General features: G+C 39.2%; 2 protein-coding genes across 3 annotated transcripts in view; one reads left to right on the top strand and one right to left on the bottom strand.

The window, feature by feature from the left end:
• The window catches only part of gpr143 (G protein-coupled receptor 143), a 28491-nt gene extending 26611 nt beyond the window's left edge, over positions 1-1880 (top strand). For both annotated transcript variants that reach the window (XM_062069116.1, XM_062069117.1), the window contains one exon: positions 1533-1880. In XM_062069116.1, the coding sequence (XP_061925100.1) occupies positions 1533-1636 (104 nt within the window). In that variant the 3' untranslated portion in view covers positions 1637-1880. The remainder of the gene's footprint in view (positions 1-1532) is intronic.
• Positions 1881-3628: 1748 nt separating this feature from the next.
• The window catches only part of tbl1x (transducin beta like 1 X-linked), an 82075-nt gene continuing 59025 nt past the window's right edge, over positions 3629-26678 (bottom strand). Inside the window, exons 2-15 of the mRNA XM_062069115.1 lie at positions 23560-23664; positions 18403-18548; positions 17902-18121; positions 16158-16290; positions 15896-16037; positions 15750-15813; positions 15575-15672; positions 13213-13273; positions 13001-13122; positions 12836-12910; positions 11028-11155; positions 10574-10739; positions 10385-10486; positions 3629-4922 (exon numbers count right to left, since the gene is read on the bottom strand). Of these exons, the coding sequence (XP_061925099.1) occupies positions 4896-4922; positions 10385-10486; positions 10574-10739; positions 11028-11155; positions 12836-12910; positions 13001-13122; positions 13213-13273; positions 15575-15672; positions 15750-15813; positions 15896-16037; positions 16158-16290; positions 17902-18121; positions 18403-18548; positions 23560-23617 (1542 nt within the window). The 5' untranslated portion in view covers positions 23618-23664 and the 3' untranslated portion in view covers positions 3629-4895. The remainder of the gene's footprint in view (positions 4923-10384; positions 10487-10573; positions 10740-11027; positions 11156-12835; positions 12911-13000; positions 13123-13212; positions 13274-15574; positions 15673-15749; positions 15814-15895; positions 16038-16157; positions 16291-17901; positions 18122-18402; positions 18549-23559; positions 23665-26678) is intronic.

Genomic DNA, 26678 nt, shown 5'->3' with positions numbered 1-26678 from the left:
TCTGCCGTTCTTGAGTACCACTAAAGCAGGGGTGTCAGACGTACGGCCCGCGAACAGGTGAGTGATGAGTTTGCCAAGTGTTAAAATTAGCTGCATTTTTTTGAATGAAAGAAACTGCTGTTCTAAATGTGTCCACTGGATGTCACAATAGCAATTCTGTTAGGACTAGCAAGAGGTACAAAGTAAAGCGTGGCTGCGGCTCCTCTCCCTCGACTCAAATGGAACTTAAAACCTGCCGTTTTATGTCTTCTGTTTCGAACACATCGTTATTTGGCACCCTTAGTCCACCATAATGTCAAAAACGAGAAAACTTAACCCTTCTGAGTACTTTTTACCTCTGTTTCTGGACATGACGAAGTGGGTATTTGATACCGAGAAGAGTTTACATGTTGTGTTTTTTGTTCAATTCCAGAAAGACTGTGACTTAAAAGTTTAATCCTGGCTTTGTAGATACACTGTGACATTTTGTGTTTGAAACCGCACCAATTCCCTCAGACTTTTGAACAAACTTGAAGTGTTCTGTCCAGAGGATTATTTGTGATTTGTACGTTTTTTCAGAATGTGCTTGTTCTATTTTTGGCCAAAGTAAAAGAAAGAAAACAACCTGAAGTTGTCTTTATTTTTAAGTGATCATGCCATGATTTTACCATTCCGGCATACATTTTCCTCCATGTGGCCCCTGAGCTAAAAATTAGTTTGACATCCCTGCACTAGAGGGAGCGCGTGCACCAGCTATGGCTAGGAAATGAGAAAAAATAATCTGTACCAAGGTCAAAGTGCATGATAGAAAATTTAATCCTGGTAATATCAAAGTTATTGTTTAAGAGCCAGTGCTATTTTTGTATCTTAGCCTAAATATGCACATTTGGCTCATTTAGTTTGTTAGCACACTAACTTCCTGTTTTTTTTATTTTGGTCCAAAATTTAAATTGCAAAAAGTCTATTAAATAAATAATTTTACTAATTTCTTCACAACTGTATTCACACGTATTTGCTCTTTTGCTTTTTTTTTTAACTTGACTAATTTCCCCACGTTACGTTACTTACGAGCACTGCATAGTACCTCATGACTTTTTCTTCTCAAACTGTCAACTTTTCTAGTTGTTGCCCTCGTTTGTTGATTTTTCACATCTTCTTTTAAGCAACTGTCTCCAAAAGTGCTGTGCTGTCATTTTATGACGTTTGTTGTGTGAAATATACAATGAATAAAGACTTGTGTCTTCAACATCAAGGGTTCGCAAACTGTCTGTGTCGCCAAAGTTTGTGTTTTGTGGCTTTTTCCACCTGCGAGTACAGCATTGACAATAATAATAATACTAATAATATCTGCATGCAAACACCATCTGTTCCCTCGTGTTGCATTGCCTCCATGAATTACCTTTTTTTTTTTTCAAAAATGACTGAATGCATTAAAATGGACATAATGTTCCCCACAATATATTCATGTTTATTATGGAGGAATGAATTATGTATTTATTTTTTTCCAAACGCCGTGACCTCACCCATTAATCCTCCCGTGTTTGTCTTGTTAGGTTCAGAATCTAGCACAGTTGAAATCCACATTTCCAGCGAGCTCCCAGACTATGGCGATATAGACGCTGATGAAGAATCCTCGGGGACGTCAGGGAGACATTAGCCAACATGCCAGCGTCATCAAACACTACTTGGGCTGGTAACTTTTAGATGTTGTAATACTTTTATTATCTTGTGTAATATTAGGCTCTTTTCTAGTTAGTTTTTAAGCTCATGTCTGTATTTTATTTTGTCATTTTTGCACACATTTTACACATTAAATAGCAGACCTGTTTCTTACATGGGGACAAGTGTGTTGTACTTTAAAGCACTGAAAATAACTTGTTCTATAAAGTCATGGACTAACAAAAAAAAGTAGAAATATGACAAGATTTTAAAATAATTTTTACATTCATTAAAATGTTATTTTTATAATTAAAACTTAAAAATTTGTGATTTAAAGAAATGACATATTTTATTTTAATTGCAATTCTTATTATTAATATTGTTAGTTTGTAGTGGTGGAGAGCTGACATTTTGTTGTTGGAGTTGCGTCTTTCAAAGCGCTTTATTTTGAAAAACCGGTATGCCTCGTTTCACCGCCGGGTCAAACTCGTCACGTCACGAGTGACACTTCACCTTTCAAGGCATCATTTTCCAAATTGGAGGAGGCCAATTTCAATCATTTAAAATCGCATAAAGGGAAGAAGATACAGAGCTATTTAGTAGGATTTAAGGTCCAAGCTATTGAAAATGCTAAAAAGAACAGTAAGCAGCTATGTTTTATTAATATACCGTAGCTGCGTGTGTCAAATATGAGTCATTAAATGACTCCCGCCTCCTGGTGGTAGAGGTCGCTAGTGATCCTTCTTGTGACTACTACCGGTACTGCAGAAGACCGGTGCTGCAGAAGAAGACAACAAGCAGCAACAAGGAAGCGATCGTTTGCTTGCACTTTTAACATGGAGGATTACATGGACTCATTTATAAGTAAAGGTAAGACCATAATAACGTTTTTTTTATTAAATGTGCTTTTTATGATAAGGTAAGCGCCGGAGTGAGAAGAGGTTTTAAAATAATTAGCGCATGCTTGCCTATCCCGCATGCCTTTGGTAAGCGCAGGAGTGAGAAGAGGTTTTAAATTAATTAGCGCCCCGGCGGCTATTCAAGGAAATACGGCAGCTGCAAAGTAGACAGAGCGAACGCAGGCGACAACAAGTAAGCTAGCTAGATGATGCTAACTAGCAGGCTTGTTTCGGCGCCCCGGTCGTCTCGGTGTCCTGCAACTCAAAGCGTTGAACAAATTTTGTTTGGATCCTATTTTTTGATATTTCATTAAAAAGACGCTGAATTGATATTTTCACGCCAAAAATAAATATAAAAAACGCGGACATATCACATGCATGTAGTTGGCACCATACTGAAACAGAATGAATATTAAAACAATATCCAAACAGTGACATGTATCCATAAAAATATGGGAAAGCTGCTGATGGTGTGTTTGACAGACAAGCAGCTAGGCGATACTGTAAAAGTCATTACATTACATTATTATGACATTACTTCATAAAATTACTGTAGTTAGTAGTACATTACATTGTATTAGTTGTATACAGTATTATGTAAAAGTTAGTTTTTCATTTTTAAAAGGCATGTTATATGTTAAAATTGTGCGGTTTTGGGGGCCAAGTACTAATTAAGTACATTTAAATGGTAGACAATGTGAGATAAAAGTCTTTTGAGTTAAGAGCTCAGTCACAGTAAGTAAGTTGTAAGCTTGTAAGTTGAGGTGCTATCGTATAAGACGTTTGTCATATTACGTGACGGAAAAAAAAGTATATTGAGTTGTAAAATAACGAGAAAACTGCAGAAATAAAATAGTGATATAAAAATATAATTGTACTATTCTAAAATAAAACAAACATTTGAAGAAGTTTATCATAATAATGCAAAAATAGCTGTTTAGCATGCTTATTTTTGCGGTTATTCCTATGAGAATAAAATTGTAATATAAGAAAAAAAATATAGAATATAGAATGCTTTTTTGTCCCATAAGTGGAAACAAATTAATACTAGAAAAACCCCCAATCAGACAAGTGAAATCAAATGTGTTCTGATATCAAAATAGAGTGATTTATTTATTTGCGACACTGAATGACTTGTTTTATGTTGAAACAGGTGACCACACCCTAGACCAGGGTGTGTGAGAGATAGTAATAAGTAGCTGTCACAGCGTTTCATCCACAATGGCCACCAAACCCACAGCCCAATTCTCAGTCTGACACAGACAATAATGGCTCTGAAAAAGTCAGAAGAACGATGAAGCACCCATTGACATCCAACTGTGACGTGTATGTTAAAAAAAAAAAAAAAAGTCATAAAAATGTTGGCCCTTAACTTCCAGCAAAATGTGAGTTTTCTGCTGAAGCCGCTATGACGAGGGGGGAAAAAAAGCGAGCGCTTCATGTTGACTGGAAATAAAAAGTGTTTGACAACAAAGATGGCAGCGTCAGACGCCATCTGCATTGTTGAACAGAATGACCAGCGAGGGGAAAGAATGCTAGACCGCCATAGTCGTTTGTGTTGATCCCGTTCCACTCGGACAACAGGAATTTCAAAAGAAAAAAAAAGCGGGTGTGCGACTGATACGTTTGTGTCTTGGCTGGAAAAAACTTGTATTTTTTTTGGTATTTATTTATTTATTTATTTTTTAAAAAGGAGGCTTCGTCAGCAAAGACGCCATTAGTGAGCCCCTAATGTGACGTCAATAATGTGTACTGCATATAAACATATATACACAGTATATAAGTCTGTGTATTAATCTAATTTACATATCTTTACATTCTTTACATTTACATCCAAAAAAAAAAAAAGGGCAAAAAAAAAAATCTCTGTAAACCACACTTTTTCCAATTGGGGAGAGAACTGGGCCGGATTGAAAGTTTTTTTTGGTGGACTCTCGTGTTAAAAAGTACCGCCACCTTCCATGGAGTAGCGGGGAGGTGGGCGGTGTCTAAACAAGTCCTCACATTTGCTGCCTTTTGGCTCCCGCTCACTCATCCGTGCTCCCGAGCGAATGGACCGCGGAAGGCCGCGGGGGCAGGGGGGGACAACGCGGCGCTTCCTTACTTGAAAGCTCGTAAAAAACTCTAAAAGTTGGGAGAGTCCAGTTTTGTGGATGCCTTAAGTCTGTCCGCTGCAAGGCGCGCCACCTCCCCCCCTCATCTCATGGTGGTACAGGTTTCTTTTCGGTGTTGGACTCCGTCCTGCCTGCCACGCCCCCTCCTACCTGCCACGCCCCCTCCTGGGAGCGCGGAGAGTGTTTGCTGATGTCTAAACAAGGCAGTTTGCTGCACATTCCAGGATTCGACGTCCAACGTCCGCTATTTTCGGAGGTCGAGAACACACACCTGGAAAAGAAAAGGATTGGATCAGGTTCATAAAAACGACACAATGTTTACCTCACCTTCGAAAACCGGTTCTAATCGCGTGCTAACTTTTCAAACGATTCCCTTAACGATGCCGTTCTGTGGAAATGATGTCATTACGCCACGGCAAAATGGCGGAACAAACGCTCTAAAGTTGACTACGTTTTACAAGAAAAGATAGCAACGGGCATCTGGTCCGGATGCCACCCAAATGCCTGTCTAGGGCACGTCCGACCGGTAGGAGGCCACGAGGAAGACCCAGGACACGTTGGGAAGACTATGTCTCCCGGCTGGCCTGGGAACGCCTCGGGATCCCCCGGGAGGAGCTGGACGAAGTGGCTGTGGAGAGGGAAGTCTGGGCTTCCCTGCTTAGGCTGCTGCCCCCGCAACCCAACCTCTGGATGGATGGATTGCAACAGCGCTACTTGTAATAATTGTAAGATCAGTGTTTCATCAAGAAGGTACAAGCAATAACTAGAAATGAAAGTCGCGTTTTTGAACGGCGCCTATCTCATCCACCAAGGAGCAGTGAGGCTAGCACGTCATCTGCCGTAAATACGAGAGCTACTAATTACATTTTCACTCAGTCATTTCCTATATACGGGTAAAACTCATACAATTACAATATGGTGTTAAAGTCCATTCATGTCAGCAATTCAACTAATGTGTGATATTAAATCTTTACATGCAAAGTCAGGTACACTATTTTGCCACCCATCCAAATGATCAGAATCAGGTGTACTAATCACTGTGTATAAAATCAAGCACTTAGGCATGGAGACTGTTTCTACAAACATTTGTGAAAGAATGGGCCGCTCTCAGGAGCTCAGTGATTTCCAGCGTGGAACTGTCATCCAGTCGTGAAATGTCCTCGCTTTTTAATATTCCATAGTCGACTGTCGGCTTTATTATAAGAAAATGGAAGAGTTTGGGAACAACAGCAACTCAGCCACCAAGTGGTAGGCCACGTAAACTGACAGAGAGGGGTCAGCAGATGCTGAAGCGCATAGTGCAAAGAGGTCACCGATATTCTGCACAATCAGTTGCTACAGAGCTCCAAACTTCATGTGACCTTCCTATTAGCCCACGTACAGTACGCAGAGCGCTTCGTGGAATGGGTTTCCATGGCCGAGCAGCTGCATCTAAGCCATACATCACCAAGTCCAATGTAAAGTGTGGGATGCAGTGGTGTAAAGCACGTCACCACTGGACTCTAGAGCAAAGGAGACGCCTTCTCTGGAGTGATGAATCACACTTTTCCATCTGGCAACCTGATGGACGATTCTGGGTTTGGAGGTTGCCAGGAGAACGATACATTTGGGACTGTATCGTGCAGAGTGTGAAATTTGGTGGAGGAGGAATTATGGTGTGGGGCTGTTTTTCCAGGAGTTGGGCTTGGCCCCTTAGTTCCAGTGAAAGGAACTTTGAATGCTCCAGGATACCAAAACATTTTGGACAATTCCATGCTCCCAACTTTGTGGGAACAGTTTGGATTGGGCCCCTTCCTCTTCCAACATGACAAGCAAGCAAGGTCCACAAAGACATGGATGACAGAGTCTGGTGTGGATGAACTTGACTGGCCTGCACAGAGTCCTGACCTGAACCCGATAGAACACCTTTGGGATGAATTAGAACAGAGACTGAGATCCAGGTCTTCTCGACCAACATCAGTGTGTGACCTCACCAATGCACTTTTGGAAGAATGATGGAAAATTCCTATAAACACACTCCGCAACCTTGTGGACAGCCTTCCCAGAAGAGTTGAAGCTCTAATACAGACCTGGGCATTCTGCGGCCCGCGGGCCGCATCCGGCCCTTTGTGCGTCCCTGTCCGGCCCGCGTGAGGCCAATTATAAATTACAAAATACATTTTAAAAAGTATCTATGTCGAGTGTGCAATACAACGGTGCTGCTTTTGTTTTGAAAATCGTTATTTGTATTACTTCCGTGTGGACGTATGCGTGTGCGTGACTGTGAGTGAATGTGAACAGCTGCAATCACAAATTACAAAATAAAGTTGAAAAAACATCTATGTCGTGCACGCAATACAACTGTGCTGCTTTTATTTTGAAAAGTATTATTTATGGGCGTGTGTCCTTGTGTAACCTGCGAGTGAAGGTGCACACGCAGCGACAAGTGATGCACGGTTTACACCCGAGACGCTAAAAAGAGAAAAGTTGATGAAGAATGGCGTGTTTCCAACAAGACATGGACTGCCAAGCAACGTTCCCTCTAAGGTGCGTGCCTGCGCAATTGCGCACTGCTCAAGCGTCCGCTGCGCGCAGCAAATATATGCCGCGCACCAAATCAAATCCCATCTGAATTCTAAACAAAATAAACATATTTATTCTATGGAATTTTGCAATGCAACTTTGAGTGACAGTGACAACAAGCGGCCCTAACGGTGTTCGTCAACACCGTTCAATTGAACACCGTTCAATTATTGTAACGTCTATCGAGATGCTTCGAGGACAGGAATTATATCGATCACTTTATCGAGAAAAACTGTTTATATTCGGACATAACCACACCAAAAAAATTAGTAAAACAATTCTATCTTGAAAAACTAGTCATTTTCTGCCGTACAAACCAGGCCAAAACCAACTTGTCATCTGTCACCAACACGCATAGCACTAAACCACTGCTGCGTTTATGGCCACACAAAAAGTCGGACAACTCAAACACCACACAAAATTACACTATGACTCCTCAGTCATACGTGTGCTTATTTTACTGTCATTTATTATTAATGTTAATTTATTTATATTAGTCATGGAATGCTGTTACACACACTATGTTGAAGTATTACTATTATTATTCATTATTATTATTATTATTTATCTTACGGTATATATCAAAAATAATATTGAGCAAAATTTAATTGAAATATTGTCGATGTGGCCCTCCAGCAGTGCTCGGGTTGCTCATTCGGCCCCCGGTAAAAATTAATTGCCCACCCCTGCTCTAATAGCTGCAAAAGGTGGACCGACATGGGTCCCATGGGTTAGGGATGGGATGGCACTTCATGTTCATATGTGAGTCAAGGCAGGTGGCCAAATACTTTTGGCAATATAGTGTATGTCCAGCGTTTGTTTAATTATTATTCTGATGATCATAGCCTTACAGTTATTGAAGACCCCATTTATTTGTATTCAAGGTTTTCATAAACTGTAAGCCATAATAATCAAAATGATGTATAAAAAAGGCTTGGAATATATTGAGTTGCGTGTTATGTATACAATAGTTTCACCTTGTACGTTTAATCAAACCCTTCTAATATTTTGAGTTTCACCAGTATATGTTCTAGGAAGATGACAAAAGATTCTTAAAAGTTTTGACAATGTTAGTAAATGTTACATTCTTGCGTAATTTCCACATGTTTTAAAATACTGTCAAAGCGCTTTGAGTACCTTGAAGGTAGAAAAGCGCTATACAAGTATAACCCATTTATCATTTTGTTAAATTGTACATATCCCCTAATAATCACCTGCGCTGCGGCAAATAAACTGCATTTCTTTATTATCAATATCAAGTATCGTCATTGGAGGACGAGGCTAAACATTTTACACACGAAAAGCAGGCCCGGAGCTAACCACTAAGCTCGCTTTAAACAACACAGTAAATAAGTGCTTAGTAAAGTTTAAGAAGTCTATTAATATATTAACAATTTTTTAATTAGATTAATAAGAGTCTGGACTAGAGAGAGGACAATATAACAACTACTGTTGGTGTGTCAGCATTGTTGCAGCCAGAAGTACACGACATGTAAGGAGAGGGCGGATAAATCCATAAATTGGTGGTGTTGATACCAAGGGTAGTATCAGTTTATGATCGCTACTAGAGTGCCATCCATCCATCCATTTTCTACGGCTTATTCCCTTCGGGGTCGCGGGGGGCGCTGGAGCCTATCTCAGCTACAATCGGGCGGAAGGCGGGGTACACCCTGGACAAGTCGCCACCTCATCGCAGGGCCAACACAGATAGACAGACAACATTCACACTCACATTCACACACTAGGGCCAATTTAGATTAGGTTGATATATACACTACCGTTCAAAAGTTTGGGGTCACATTGAAATGTCCTTATTTTTGAAGGAAAAGCATTGTACTTTTCAATGAAGATAACTTTAAACTAGTCTTAACTTTAAAGAAATACACTCTATACATTGCTAATGTGGTAAATGACTATTCTAGCTGCAAATGTCTGGTTTTTGGTGCAATATCTACATAGGTGTATATAGGCCCATTTCCAGCAACTATCACTCCAGTGTTCTAATGGTACAATGTGTTTGCTCATTGGCTCAGAAGGCTAATTGATGATTAGAAAACCCTTGTGCAATCATGTTCACACATCTGAAAACAGTTTAGCTTGTTACAGAAGCTACAAAACGGACCTTCCTTTGAGCAGATTGAGTTTCTGGAGCATCACATTTGTGGGGTCAATTAAACGCTCAAAATGGCCAGAAAAAGAAAACTTTCATCTGAAACTCGACAGTCTATTCTTGTTCTTAGAAATGAAGGCTATTCCACAAAATTGTTTGGGGGACCCCAAACTTTTGAACGGTATACATATATACAGTATATATATATATATATATATATATATATATATATATATATATATATATATATATATATATATATATATATATATATATATATATATGTATATATATATATATATATATGTATATATATATATATATATATGTATATATATATATATATATATATATATATATATATATATATATATATATATATATATATATATATATATATATACATATATATATATATATATATACATATATATATATATACATATGTATATATATATATACATATGTATATATATATATATATAATAATTCCCTGGACACAGGAGAACTTTGTTTCGATCAACCAATTGTATGTAATAAAAAAGAATAAGGAACTACTTTAAACATTGTGTTGATGTTGTTAAACTGTCAATCACACTCACTATAAATACATTGAAACAGTTGATACATGTAATCAGTGATTGCATCACCTGTTCTCACTAAAAGATGTTCTAAACCTGCCTACTATTTAACAATGTTGAAAATGTATTTATAGAAGTTATTTAAGTTTTATGAGGGGGGGAGTTTGACCTGGTACCTGATTGTTTCCTTTCAATCAGGGGATGGGTTAGACCCCTAATCTTAATCATTCTACAAAAATATTTTGGACAATTGTATGCTTACAAAGTTGCAGGAACAGTTTGGAGAGAAAAAAGGCAAGTTTTAAAACGTTTACATCCATCCATACATCCATTTTCTACCGCTTATTCCCAAATATTTTCTTATTTGAGTTTGCAGTGACCTCTAACCTCACAACATACATCATGTGTTCTTGTATTCTTGCTTAATGAAGGCGAAATGCAGTGTACTGCAGTATAATTTAAGAATATACACAAGCTTACCGAGCCGTCTGATGCACTGGCCCCGACTTTATCACCTGTGCTATTCCAGCACACTTCAAATATTCCACCCGTTCCCCTGTAGCTGTGCACCAAGGCCCCGGTCTGAGAGAAAATACACACACTTAAAAACCTTAATAAAATTGTTCTCTCTGGTCTCCTCTGTGATTAATCGTGAAGCCAGAGACTCACCGTGGTGTTCCAAATGTGAACACACTTGTCAAAGGAACCGCTGGCGAGGTGCTTGCCGTCCGGGCTGAAGGCCACACTGTAGACGGGCTCTTGGTGCTTGGTCAGTGTGTGGATGCACACTCCTCGCTCTACGTCCCACAGCCGCACGGTCGAGTCAAACGACGCGCTGGAGGAGGAAGCGCGAGGAAATAATCAGACTTAATTAAACACAGAATTGCCTCCATCCTTTAGAGTGCAAAGTGAGAAAGGAAAGGAAGTTCTATCGGAGCGGCGCTGACAAGGACAGTTTAATTTCCTGTGTGAATTACCAGCACACACATATGAAGGCATATCAGGACATTCTGCGGTGTTGAAGAGGAAGAGCAACGCACGTGGGTCAGAGTGCAGCGTCGTGGGTCGCTGACAATTACTACAATTAGTAATTTTATACTTATGCGTATGAGCGCTAACCCACCTGGCGAGCATGATGTTGGAGTTAGGATTGCTTGTGCCTGGCCCAGTCGGGCTCCACTTGATAGTGTAGATCTCTTTACTGTGAGCCTGGAGGTCATGGACGCACGATTCCTGCTTCATACTCCAGATCTGGAAAACAGCAGAACTGAATAAAAAACGCCCTCCATCTGGTGGGGTTGTACAGTATACCGGTACTAACTAAGTACTGCGGTACTAATGAATTGAAAAATGTACTACACTGTCTTAGAAAAATACCAATACTGTTTTTTTCATCCGCATGTTGCCGTGCAGCAGGGACGTCGCTCAGCTAGAATATTACGTAATGTTGGATATCAAGAACATTCAAACCCTTTATTATTGAATCAAAAATACAAAAATTTTAACAATATAGTGAATTTGCAAACAGCTAAAATTATGCACAAAGCAAACTATATCCTGCTACCAAAGGATGTACAACAATTCTTAACAAAAGAGGAGAAATACAACCTCAGACAAAAATGTAACTTAAAACATTTGTATGCACGTACAACACTTAAAACCTTTAGTATATCAGTATGTGTAATTAAATTATGGAATGGATTTGGTAAAGATGTCAAACAAAGTACTGATATGATCCACTTTGAGAAACTGTTCAAACTCAAAGTGTTAAAGTACAAAGAACAATATTGATAATCATATTGATCTCACTATATGAAATACAACTTATTTCACAATTATTTTTTTTTAGGATTGCATTATTCATGGAGTAAATTGTGTACAAATTGAGAACAAGAAGTGGACAAAGGTGTTAGAAATTGCTATAAAATGGAAAAGGGGTAGGATTAAATAAGCTCTGCTTCTTCCTCCTCCTTTTCGAACGTGTTAAAAAGAGAAACTAGAAAGTGTGATGTATCATGTTGTAATTGTATGCATGTTTGAAATAAACTTACACCATAATCATGTTGAGTGAGTCAGCGCACACACACAGCGCATACAGGGAGAATGACAAGGGATGAAGAGGGTGCGATATGGAGGTATTCTGGCTTCAAAACTAACAATAAAGGTGAAGCTTTAAACACAGAAGTGCCACGCTTCAAGCGCACGCTTTAAAACATCCCTCACCAAAGGTGGCAATTCTGTATTGCACTCAAACTTGGGCAATTATTTAATCAACAGGCATCCATATCGGCACAAGGAGTTTAAAGAGCGACAGGTAATGTAGTTACCTAGCTCCCCTGTTGTGCACATAAAATACATAGACACGCACAGAGCTGGTTGCCTTGTTGCCAATTATTAGCGCAAGTCAAAAGCACTCACGTAGCTTAAAATAATGCAAGTGAAAATGGAAATGACTGAATTTTGTAACAAATTCCCACAATTGAATGTGTTTTTTCTTTAACAATGTGTGTTTTTCCTGCTCTATGTCTTATCTGTGTAGTTTTAACATTGACTAATTATTGTATTTGTCTTAAAGCACAGACCAAGAGCGGCAACCATAATTCATGAAGCTTTAATACAACATCAGTAAAGCTTTCTACATAAATATTTAATTGATGATTGATTTTCTATTCTAACCTAATACTAGATTATTGTAGGCTATGTAATGAGTGCAATAAGAAAAGCCCAGTCTGTTTAATACCTTTTCATTTTTATTTTAATCTTTTAAAATTGTTTTATTTATTGTATCTTAAGATTTTCAGTTAAACTGAAGCCAATAAGGACATTTTTTGTGGTCCCATTTATTTTGGGTACAGGCCCCAAAATATTGGTATTGGGACAACCCTACCATCTGGTTTGTCTTTAAATCCCAAGGCTGAGCAGCGCTCTCACCTTTAAGGTCATGTCGTCTGAGCAGGAGGCCAGTAGCATTCCCGACGGATCCCACTTAATAGCATTAACTTCGTTCTGAAAAAAACAACAAAAAAAACAGGAGATTATTTAGCATTGCTCCCAAAAGATGATATGAGAGGTGTGCTGTAGATTGAAGCCTCTTACCGTGTGACCCTGGAAAGTCTTGAGTGGCCGGTCGCTTCCGAGGCGACATACGTGGATGCACATGTCTGTGCTGCAGGAGGCAAAGGTGGTGTTGTTCTGCCAGTCGACATCCAGAGCTGGAGCTGCAGGTCGTTGGAAAAGACACTACGCTCAATAACAGTGCTCATCGTGTCATTTTTTTATGTCCTGTAAATACCATATACACATTTTACCTGAGTGGAAGGGGAACTGCTGCTTGGCTTCTCCTGTGTGTGCATCCCAAATGATTGTCGTCTGGAAAAATCACGTCAAGACATTGGGATGTAAAATTGTTGTACCCCATAAGTATGTAAGTAAATATGCAGTATGACCACATCACTTTTTACTACAGTGTAAATTTTGTCAACGGACAATATTATGATAACGAAACTTGGATATACTTTTAAGCAGGGGGCTATATGTCATCATCTAATTTGCATGGAAATAAAAGTTACACAAAAACATGAAAAGCAAAACAAATGTTTAGGAAGGCAAATAAACTTTGACCTGTCGATACGTCGTAATTTTTTAATGTCAAAAATGATATTTCAGATGCTTTAAGGTGGAGGAGCGGCCAACAGCAGGAGGCACTGTTTTCTCAGCAGTGATTGGTAAACAAGGCCTTGGGGAGTGTATGGCACATTAACTATCTGTATAGACACTGCACCGATATTGTGTTAGTGTTTTATATTGGTAATCCGCAATCTGATAGAATCAAAAAGTCATTACATTTGACCTGCAAATAAAATTAATAATTTGTTTGTTTATTAAGATTCTTTAGTACATTACACATATTCATACATGACAAGAAAACTACAGTCGAAATAAGACAACATCTACACATTTATTACATATAATAGTTATGCTTACATAGATTACACAATAGCCAATAGAGTACAATTGTTTACATAAAAGCCCCTATTAAAAAAAGGTACTGATGTTTTGTATGTAATTATGCAATCAAGTTAGAAAAGAAACTGATAGTTATTCTTCAGTAGTGTGTTGGGAAGGAGCACAGCAGGTTACCCAGCATGATTTGCGGTGTGTAGATAAAGGTGTTGTTTTGCATGCATGTTCATGCGTAGGTGTTTATCTTGATGTCCGTGTTGTGCAGTAGATACGCTTCCATATGTGTTAACATTGTTATTGTTGTTTGTACCACGATGGAGAAGGGTGTTTGGGTTAGCGACTCCCTGTTCGTTTGTGCAGCGCAATTAAAAATGTGTACACCTCCTTAAGCAAGCCAATGTTTGACTTAGACCAGAAACAAAATTTGTCGGTTAGCAACACCGCGAGATTGATGTACTTTTTGATATAAAGTGTCAGGCTTGTCCCTGACAGTTTAGTTATGTTTTGTTTTTCCTCTGTCATTTCCTGTCAGCGCTCTTATTTTGGTTATTTCCTGATTGTCTCCCTGAGTGCTGCTTCCCCTCAGCTGCGGCTGATTGGCACCTGGCCACACCTGGTGTCAATCAGCCAGCTGCTATTTAAACCTGCCTTCCCCTCCAGTCAGCACTGGATTATTGTCATTTCTACTTGTCGATGTCAGTGTAGCTGGATGCGGTAGCGGTAAGCTATATTCTGTAGCTGTTTGTAGCTTGCTGTCTTTTTGTTCCTCGTCTTCCAGTTCCTGTTTCCCTGGCATCCTGTTTCCTGTTCCTAGTTCCTGGTTTGTGTTTTTTCTTTATATTTTTGGACATTAAATAATGTTTTCCCGCTCAATGCCTATCGTCATCTCTGCATCTTGGGGTTCGTCACCAACACACTCTGACAGAAAGTCAAGCTTCATAGCCTGAAAAAAAGGCTATGAAGAAACACAAAAGGTAAGGTAAAGTATCATTTTCCTCTAATCTTGGCATGCGCATAATAACACCAACGTGCAACATGCAGTAACTTAAAGCTGCTAAAATCAGCTGTTTTTATGCACTCTGAATCAATCTGAGAGTGTGCAAGTTTACATAATGTAGAAATCGTATAATGTTTATGAAGTTCATTTTCGCCAATGTCTCGAGAATAAATGTCAGTGATAACTTCAAGATATATTTCTAAACTGTACATTTCTGATAAATGATGCTTTTTGAGAGGATGGGGCGTGGTTTCATATGCAATCTAAGAATGCCTCCAAAGTGGACAACTTTCAGACGGACTCAAACAGCGGCTTAGAAGTTATGAAGTTACGATCCATACAAGCACCTACTGTACGTAATGACAACAAGCTGAATTCAGACAGTCTTGTTATAAATGTGTTTATGAGCGAGTTATCATTAATCTATTTATGGCGGGCCGCCACGTGGAGACAATTTACTGTAGGCGGGACATATGTAATCACTATTCAGTGATGTTGCCAGTTGTTTTGACAATAATAATGATGATGTGTTTTCATGTTGACCCTTTTTTAGTCGATCGCACATCTATACTGCTTTATACTGACTACTCTAAATTATATCCAAGTTTCTTTTTTATGGTATGCCCCTTGTTTACATTGTAGTTTTATGGACACAAGAAAAGGGTTGGTAACTATTTCAGACCTATTGCAAGACAAACATCTTTAAATACCTTATCTACGCCAGCACTGAGAATGGAGTTCCCCTTCTTGTTCCACTTAAGTGCAAATATGGGCCCCTTGTGCTGTCCCAAGGTACTCGCCAGATTTCCTTATGGTGGAGAGACGTATCACGTCATTCCAAACAGCATTTCTCAAAAATTACTACCAGAGCTAATGTGGACATACCGTCTTTTGTCCATATCCTGGCGAAGCCGTCGTACGATCCTGTCGCCAGAAGCGTGCCGTCGCTCTGTCGAATGGAAAAATGTTTAGACACATGCAAGAAAGGGAGGATGCAGTGAACAGATGTGTATGGAGAAGATGCAACCTACATTCCAGTCTAGTGAGGTGACGTCTTTGTTGCTGGGGACGTCCTGTCCACCTTCTCGGATACAGTGACGCAGCACCAGCTGGGTGGAGTTGGAGTTGCTGTTCTCGTTGAGGTTCCAGATCCTGGCCGTGGAGTCCCCCGAACTGAGCAGAATATCAAAGTACATGAGAAGATTGATGATGTAAACAGTCTTAGCAGCTTTATCCGCTTAGTATTCAGAGCAAGTTGAGCTACGCAGTCACACACAGGCCTTAACGCCTTACCCTGAGGCAAGTAGATCACTGACAGGGTTCCATGCACAGATGAACACTTCCGACTCGTGACCTCGCAGCACTGTGGCTTTGCTGGCGGGTATCTCCACATCGACATCCACCTCCATCGACTCACAATGGTTATCTGGCAGCACACACATGCATCGTCACACACAGCAAAAGGAAAATTATATGTTTTTTTAACAAGAAAACAGAGCCCCGAGAAGGCTTTGACCTTAATTTATTTCAAGACAGTAAAGCCTCTCCCATCTAAACTTCCTGTTGCTGTCGACACCTTGAAAATACAATCCCCCCCTAAGCCATGTTGACAAAAACATCCTCTCCCTCTGACTTTTTTCCCTGTGCGATACACCTGATCCACACCTCTCAAGTTTCACCAACACATCAAGCCGTGAAGCGCCAAGTATAGCACGTTATGTGAGGAGTGCAGTCTTCAGCGCTCTTTTTCATTTGAAGTAGAGGGATTTGTCTGGAGATGTAACCCAGTATCCTTTCAAAAGACAGACAAGGGAGAATGTAGCTTGCTTCAGTATTAAATCAAAGCTATGTTTTGCATTCAAATAAGGAAGAAAATGTTGCAAACAGGCTGATGAAGCCATGGCGCTTTTATCTGTAACACAAAAGTGACGTTTGATTAATAGGTATGTTTGAATTAGGGATGTTCCGATCAGAGATTTATGCTGCCGGTTACGATCACCCATTAATGAAATCTGCTGATACCAATACCGCAACCAATCACATGTATTAAGTTAAAATGGTATAAATTATTTATGGTGAGTGCTATTGACAGTTTAACAATAACAGCACAATATTTAAACTACTTCCTTAATCTCTTATCACAATAGTTTCAGCAAAACAGATGGATAGATTCCCTTGTCATTGTATATACCACATTTGGTTTAAAGCACAATGTGAAACCTATATGAAGTATGTGTATTAAAAAAACAAAGACATTAGTCCACAATAACTAAACAAAAGTGAAAACTACTATATGTTATTGAACTACTCATTGAAATAATGTATTCTCTCAAAGTCCTCCTGTGTCCAGGTAATTAGTTTTTGAATTTGTAAACATTAACCAAAACAACAACAAAATGATTTTAAGAAAATAAAAATATCAACCTAATCACTAGTACCCATCGTATACTGATACTATCCTTGGTGTCGACGCCACCAATTAATGGATCGTTCTCTTACTTGCTGTGTACTGACTGTGACAATGCTGACACACAAGAGTTGTTATATTATCCTTTCTCTAGACTCTTAAAAATTTACTTGTTCATTTCCTGGTAATGACTGCATACTTTCTGCTGTAACGTGGTTCAATCTACACTCCTTCAAATTTACAAAGCACTTATTACTTCTTTTGTTTCAAGCTAGCTCAGCGGCAAGCTTACCTATTAGAATGCCTCCTCCTGGCTTGCTCTGGGTGTGTAAGAAGATTAACCTCGTCATAATACTTGATAATGATACTAAAAATATTAAAAAGTCCTGTTTATTTGCCGTAATGAAGGTGATTATTTAAAGCAGCTCCACACTGTGGGACGGAAGGGACTAAAAATAAATACAATATTAGCGAGGGGGCATTGAAAGGCACTATTCGGCAATGGCGATCACATACTTTTTCATGAAAATAGGCCGATACTGCAAACTATAGGTTTGGATATCGTAGGACTCTTAAAATATGAAATAAGTAAAGTATAGAACAGGACAAAATGATAGAAACATGACTTACTCATGTTGTGGGTACCGTTCTCCTCCCCGTTGACAGTGGCGTCACCATTCTTTGGCGGGTTGGACTGGTTGCCAGAGGTGGAAGCCGCCATTGTGCACGCAGCCTGCTGCTGGGCCAACTTGTCGCGGAAGGCCTGCTGCCGCGTCTGCACCACATCTGGCATCACGGCGTCGATGAGCGATAGTGACTCGATCGGCCGGCCGTCGAAGACCGTTCCGTCCTGTTGGTGGAAATGTCCAATACATAAGCAAAACTATGGGGAGTCTACTATTAATATGCTATTAGGATTTTGCTGTGCTATGACTAAAAACCTTGCAAACACACTGAACAAAAATATGAATGCAACACTATTTGGTAAAATTTTTCATGAACTTAACTTCAAAAATTGTGTGGTAAAACTTTTATGTACAAAGTGTTATGTTTTTGTATAGTGTGCAAATATAAAATGAATGTGATAGGTTACATAATGAAGACATCTGCGGCTTGTGTGAGAGCTGTCACCTCATTGATGCTAATTTCTGCCTCCACATACTGGAGCCCTTTCTGCAGGATGGAGATGAGGGCTGCAGGGGGCACTAGTGTTCCATTAATGTTGGATTGGCTGATGTGGCTTTCAATGCCAAAGGTGAATGCTGAGTGAGAGAAACCTGAAAACCCAAAAATGTATCAGTCACATTCCTTGAGGCGCTAGGCCCAAATTGCATAACACGCATGATATTTCAGAGTCATTTAGGTTGTGAATGTCTATAGACCCTTTAGCATATCTAATGGATTTTATTTGGCTTTGGTCATATTAGGACAAAAAATGTTTCCGCCCCCACCTTTGTGTTTGGCTGCACCAAATCAGGGCAGTTTGTGTTTGGACTAATAGTTTTAAAAGATGCCTTCTTTATCAAGCCACACTAGAAATAGATTCTATTTGGAGTGTTGCCAAAGTGCACTGCAGTGATTACCTGCTAAAAGTGGTCAACCTGTGAGGACTAAACACAGCTCCTACTAAATCTGAGAGAAGAGGTTTACTGTGTACTTTATCTGACCATTTTCATTCTTATAACTCCTGAAAATATGATTCTACTTTTTATATAACAGACTGATTTGAGGAGCTTTTTTTGTGAAGAGTTTATAGGTAATTACATTCTACACCGTCGCAGCTGCCCATTGAGATTTCCACTCCAAAACTAGTCAACAGTTAAGGACACACTTTCAAGCAGACAACGTCGCTGTGACACATCTTCGCCAGTCTAAACTCTGCGCCCTTTAAAACACTTGTTATTAAAGGCCCTATAAATAAAATGTGGTTGATTGAAATATTAAATAAAATGGCCTGCAATATTATGTGCACTAACACACGTGACATTAAGATATACACTACATTAATGTACTATAGGGCAGGGGTTCTCTATGTTCTTGGAACCGCGGACATTTCCCAGGAACTATGTCATAATTGTCATGCCGAATTAAAAAAAAAAAAAAGGTTCTTAAATTTTGCCATTTGTACTAGATGCTATCGGAATCTTTTATATTTGTAATACTAATTTTCAAGTAACAAATCCTAAAGCTTACAAAAAAATTAACAGTAACAAAACTAGAGCAGTCCAAATGAATACGATTTGTTTTAAAAACATTAAAGAGTACTTATTTGGTTCAACTTTACCATAATGATAATAATATATTTTACTACTAGCCGATGATTATTGATACACTGTAACGGTCGTCATATTTGGTCTTTGTAGATAGACTTAAAACATTTATCCATTGGGCTATTTAGACAAGCAGCAGGAGTTACACAGTGATCGATTTACCTGGTGCGTCACAATAATGTCCATTTCTAATTTACTAACCCTAATGTAATCATGAGTTATTGGCTCAGAATGTTTGTTGTATTGGCCAAGTGGTTATTTTAGCAGTTAGGGTAGGTTTACATGACAGTATTGCGTTTTAAAAAATTGTTTTGACATACATACAGTTCTCAAACCTGCAAAAACAACTAACACACTGTATTACGCAAGCCAGGCAATTAGATGACAATTCCCTTATGCTTACAACAAAAAGTGTTGTAAGCATTACTTCCTCCTTTGAGCACATAAACTACGCACCACATACCACACGCCCACATGCATTAGCTTTGTTTGTTGTCAGCTAATGACACCGATTTGGCAAAGTTTAGGTACTAACGTTAGCTATCATTGATTACTTGTAACCTATCAAAACAACATGACTGCAAAATGTTATTTGCTTATTTGGGAGCGCTTTTGTGTGTGACTAAATCCTCAGGCCGACAAGGATTTTTTTTAAAGTATAGATACAGGGTTTCCCTCAGATTGCCACTAAATATGTGGTGGTGGGGGCGTGGCAAGGGGTGTGGTCAATATGACATTGTGATCATTTTGATATGCAATGACGCATATACTTTCTTTAAAAAGGCTAAACAAATGTATGTACCGTATTTTCCGCACTATAAGGCGCACCTAAAAACCTCAAATTTTCTCAAAAGCTAACAGTGCGCCTTATAATCCGGTGCGCCTTATATATGGACCAATATTGAGCCACAACAGGTCTCGCAACTACGAGACCTTCTTCTACTAAGCGCTTCTTCTTCTACGGGGGAAAATGAAGTCGGCGGCTGCTTACCGTAGAAGAAGAAGCGCTTCTTCTACGGGGGAAAATGAAGTCGGCGGCTGCTTACCGTAGAAGAAGCGTGCGGTGCATGCTGGGATATATGACTGCGCGAGGCGTGCCGTTTCATTTCCATTTGTGTGTTTATGTAAAGACCCCAAAATGGCTCCTATTAAGAGACATGCTTACAACGCAGAGTTTAAACTCAAGGCGATCAGTCACGCAGTAGAACACGGGAATCGAACAGCAGCGGGCATGTTGGATGCCGTATTCGCCCAACTGTTTAATTCGGACACTGAAGAAGAAGAATTTGAGGGATTCGTGGATGAGGAATAACTTAATAAAGTGCGCTTTACATGTTTATTTTGTGTGTTGTGTTGTGTGACATTAACGTTTGAGCAACGTTGAGTTATTGATATATTGTTATTGCTTTGCACTATTTCGAGTGTTACTATATTGTGATTGCACTAACGTTTGATTCACCGTAACAGTATCAGACTGTTTTTTACTTGTTTATTGAATCGAGGAAAAGTTCCCCTCCACTATGTGGTATAAATGTTGCACTACATGTTATACCTTGCTGTTGTTAAAAGATAAATGAAATACCACGTCACTGACTTTACCTCGGGGAAAATAATAAAACAGATGTTTATTCATTTTGGGAGTGAACGGAGTTGTCAGAACGCTGGTTTGTAATCTATTAATAAAGTTTGACTGACCTATCTGACTGTTTTGTTGACATTCCCTTTGGCGCAGCTCCATCTAATGGATGCATAACGTAACCCCAGCCTCTACTGTAGCGTCTATTCTATGCGCCTTATAATGCGGTGCGCCTTATATATGAACAGAGTTTTAAAATAGGCCATTCATTGAAGGTGCGCCTTATAATCCGGTGCGCCTTATAGTGCGGAAAATACGGTATATGTAAAACCAAATATATTTTTTAGGTAATAATAATATTTTTTCTTATATTATCAGAATCGGAATTTGACTTGGTAGACTGTGCTCTCTTTGTTCAATGCCATTTCAATTGTTGCTGCTTATTGCAAAAGGTAACAAAAACTACACAACATTCTGCCCTCCATGAATGTTGCAAGTTACTTTGCCAAATATGTAAACAGTCCTTTGAATTAGAGATGAAAAAAATATCTTGGGGTGTTCTCTTGATATTCTCCACAATGAAGTCAGTGTAAAACTAACCACACTAAGGAAAGTACATTATATACAAACATGAAGTGCATATACATGTAAGAATCACGTAAAATTTATAATTTGGTTTGGAATAAACTGAAAAAAGCAAAATTATGCAGGATGAGGGTTGAGCTCTGATGCCGCTAGCTTGATGCTAACGTACAATGGGTTAGCTCATAGACAGGCTAACCAAAATTAGCATGGATAGGGCACATATATAGACAAAAAATAATTCACAGAAACATTCATATCTATGATCAATTTACAGTCTCCAATAAACCTAACATGCATATTTTTGGAATGTGGGAAGAAGCTGGTTTACCCCAAAAAATCCCACACGTGTACACACACACACACACACACACACACACACACACACACACACACACACACACAGGGATTATCCCACACAAACACGTCCAAACGGAGGTTCGAAGACGCACAAGGCGTTAAGTTAGACGTTAATGTCGGTAGTAATGTCAAAGGAATTACGGGAGTTTACACAGGTTTGAACAAGAAATGCATTCATTCCGTCAACATTCTCTCCTTACTTTTGCTGGATGTCAACTACGATCAGATGCACGACCAACTGTATCGTACTGACAGGCGATTTAGATGCACATTTATGATATTTGAGATGTTTTTCAATGTTATTATGGACAATAGTACATAGACTACTAACAGTATATATTTTCATACAATATGTTACTTACATTTTTTTTCACGTATAAAAACAAACTTATTTTAAAGGTGTGGTGGCATTTATCTAGCAGTGGCGGTGCGCCACGATCGTTTTACATGTAGGGGAAACCCGGTAGAATGACAACCTTCATAGACGTGTAGATAACAATCATTAAAAAGATATATGTTTTGTTGCAGGTATATAACGACAAACGGTATTAATGATAACCACAGTAAAAAGTTTGACAATTAGTAATACCATTTGACATTAAAATGTTTTTGTTTTTTTTTAAAAAGGATTTGTAACCGTACTGTGATAAACTTACGGACGAACTGACGCTAGCTCACAAGTTTAAATACTAACATAAAATCAACATTGATGTCTTTTCCCATTAAGAAACAACATATCCCAATCAAAACTTATATAAAAACATTGCTGTCTGAGCAACTAAGCTATTCAATTGTGTACATTGAACCTACAAGCTGTGCTGTCTTCGGACAGAGTGATCGATATATACTCGTAGAATTGTGACACAGAGGTGTTTTTATAGTGCATTCAATTGCACAACTGAGTAAGACGCCACAATGCCCGCCAAAACACTTGTCAGTGAAGCATAAAAAACCCCACATGCAAAATAGCGGGCTTTCTAACAGTGGGTCTATTTATTTTCCTTATATAAAAAAAACTCTAAAGATTTCAATTATTGTACAAGTACTTTTTGAGCACATTAAACAATGCCGCGATAATAATGATAATGGGATCATTTTGGTCACAATTACCAGTGATAATACATTTTCATATAGTTACATCCCTATTCTGTTGGTAACAACCTAGCCAGTGGTGTTATTTTTTTTTGAGCAAGTTGCAAAACCTAAGGGTGTTTCGGCTAAAACACCAGGAAAGCAGATGTCTGTAAAATTTGAGCAAGATTGGTTGAAAAAAAATGGCCGTAATAAAAAAAAACATGTTGGTGGGACTATGGAAACTAATTGGCCATAAATCCTTGACTAAGTTGTCTAATGATTATAAAGCTTGGAGGATATTTATAATACAATTATGCTAGCATGTTTTCCAAAGTATTTTGAGCAATACCAAGGTCAAGTAAACAAATAGGCAACATTAAAATTAAATGCATTCTCAATAAGGTGTCCAAATTTGATGGGACTGACCTGATTCTTGGAGGTATCTGTAGACCAAGAAGTTCACTTCGTCACTGGTAATACTCATTTTAGCCCAAAGAAACAAGAGGATCTGCTGGAAGGCTCGGCTCACTCCTGGAAAAACAGACACATACAAAAATAGAAACATAATTAATATTTAGGCCTCTGCTCTCACATCAGTGCAACAATACGCATTTTTCTCTTTTTGCAGAAAGAGCAAGAATGGCAACATACTGCCGGATGACCAGTCATGTGCATGTAGTTCATTGTAACATTAATTACTCCAGTCATTCCTTGTGATAACATCAGGATCTCCAGCCATAGTGTGAACATAGCAAAGTGTATTGGGCCAATAGGGTTCAAGGTACTGTTAGTATCAGCATCAACAGAACATTAATTGAATTAATAATTGAATTGATTATTATGCTTTTTAAGCACCTTGAAACATTACAACCCCTCAAAACAAACCAGTCAAGCTGTGCTAACAAGACTAGACAAACTGAACTGATTTGACATTAATTCCTGAGATTTCCCGCTTTTTATTCAGGGCTGAAACATGTTTAGTTTTTCCACACAGATGCAAGCAGGCACCACCAACACTTCAGTAAACCATAGAAAAGGCGAAAGAACCCTGATAAAAGGCACGGAAGCTAGGACACTTCTTACACAAGAAAGAACAGCCCGCATAATGTTTGCAGAGTTCTTAATTTTTCAATATTTCAGATATTCTTGTTTGGCAAGTGGCTCTGGAATGTTATGCAGTTTTAGCACACAAGCAGGTATACAAATGTGACAGGTGGGAAAAAAGATAACCACACACTCCAAATGAGTCATAACCTCTTGCTTTATTCTATTCATTTCAAAATACTGACATAAAAAGGCCCTAATGAGGATTCAAACAGGAATAAATGTTGCATCAGGTATGAAGCATTAATGGCTGTCCAACGTGCACTGCAAAACAGCCCCTGGCCACTCTTAACTCCCCTTTGGTAACTTAGCAACAAGAGCGATGGAGAAAAATACAGAAAACCGTCTTGTCCCAATTACCAAAGGGTGCACAGTCGTGGGGTGGGGGCTGGGGGGTGGCATGTTGCTCAAAAGGAATTATTCACTTTCAACTTGGTACAGTATAATCTTTGTTATGGGAGTTTACCTTTATGCACCACAGAAGACATTTGAGGTTCTGTAATTAAACGAACCATTATCTCGCCATGGGAAAAATTGAGCTACGAGAAAGGCAGTGCCTGATTACAAAAGTCTGACCAAATGCAGAACAGAATCTAGCAGCATTAGTAAGATGTTATTACCACACATACTGCTTTCGTCTCCCCCACCGCCACCAAGATTCACGTCATTTACGTCAACAAATTTATTCAAAAGGCAAAAATCTCTCTGCTCCCTTCTGCATGGAAACAAAACACTCGAGCTTGTGAGACTCGGCCACCGTGTCCTGATTTGACCACACAGCCCATTAGCTTACACTTGAGGGGTTTAGCCTTGTGGAGCCAGGCCACAACAACAACAACAATAAACCAAACAACTGCACACTTAATGCCCTGGTCCCACTTGGGGGGCAAAAAGGGGCATCAGCATCAAAGATGGGTGGTGATGTGTAACTACACAAGTACGTAGGCCTCCATATTTGACAAAATGCTCTAAGGTTTTTCCACACTTAAGTGTACTATGAAATGGCACTCTTGCTTAGCTTGTTACTTCTAATAACATTCAAACTAAAAAAAAAAAAAAAAGATACAGAGCAGACTATTTATATCAGGTTATTTTTAGCAGTTTACAAAACTATCATCAATAACTTTTACATCCCTTGCATGGATGTGAAAGTCTTATAACTATTCAAAACATATTAGTTAAAATATTGTTACTTCCTTTGATCCATCACCACCTTATTTGTGAAAGCAAATGCACGGCGTATATTCCCCGCTGCTTATTAAACTGCTGGGACTCAACCCAACAGTTACAAATGTTAAATTAATACAAGTGAATCCACAAACAGATGCACCACCTTTAAAGCCATGTCTACACTAAGTCGCTTAACCCCTTAAACGAATAATTATTTAGCCTAAGCCCCGTTTCAGCCACACTAAGCCAGCGTTTAAGGTCCCCCTCCTCGGACAAATTTTTACATGGGTAAGTCAGTCGTGTAATTCTTGAATCTCCGGCACTTAGCTCGTTGATCGTTTACAAAGTGAGTTCGGAGAGGAAGTGATGCTAGAAAGACCTCGCCCACACAGGAAGTGACGCCAGAAAGAACACGCCACAGCCAGCTTCATAATAAAGCGGTTTCGTAGCTCGGAGCTAACCACTGGAAATATGAAGGGGAGTCATCCAGACATGCCCGTGTTTCTCCTTCTTCTACATGTTCAGACGCTTGTGGAAATCACACATGAATACCTTAAGAGAAAGCGATTGCAGCTATTTGGGATACAACACTTCTCAGACGGCAAGAGAACTTTCCAATGTCCGGCCGGGTCAGCTGTGATGCTACTTAGCGAAAAACTTTGTCCATTTGTAGAAGGAGAGACAAGGAGAATGCGAGCTCCCGTGGATGTGATAAAAAAGATAGCGTGTGTTTTGTATTACCTGGCCATCGAGGAAAACGGTGAATGCATTTGGACTGGCAAAGCAGAGTGTATCAGTTTTTGTCCGCCATCTATGTCGCGGACTCAACGTCTAGGTCCAGAGTGTATAAAGTCACCAAAAAGGAATGGACAATGAAGGTGAAGGAAAAAGAGTGAGGAGTGTCCTGACCAGATATCTAGATCCCTAGATTGATTGATGTTAAATGTTCTTTATCACATTGTTTACGTGTCTAATAAAGATTTGATTAATTTATGATGTCTCAGGTGTGATTCACTACAATAGGATCCCACAGCACACTGGATTCCAGTTAATTGAAATACCAGAACACTGGATATTGTTCAGAGAAGTTAAATTTAAGAACTTATACACAAAGCAACACTGGAGGCTAGTGCGCATTTTCCGCACATGCGTACTAGGTTGCGTTGCGCCGGCGGACAGAGGGAAGCGGGGGTCTTAAACGGTGCCATTGTTGTGTGTGGACACGGATAAGGTTAGGTGTGATTTACCCTGGATAACCTTATCCGGCTTAG

This window comes from Entelurus aequoreus, linkage group LG14, assembly GCF_033978785.1.
Source record: "Entelurus aequoreus isolate RoL-2023_Sb linkage group LG14, RoL_Eaeq_v1.1, whole genome shotgun sequence".
Taxonomy (NCBI): Eukaryota; Metazoa; Chordata; class Actinopteri; order Syngnathiformes; family Syngnathidae; genus Entelurus; species Entelurus aequoreus.
Note: the sequence above shows the minus strand (reverse complement) of the source record. Positions and strands in the feature narration are given on the sequence as shown.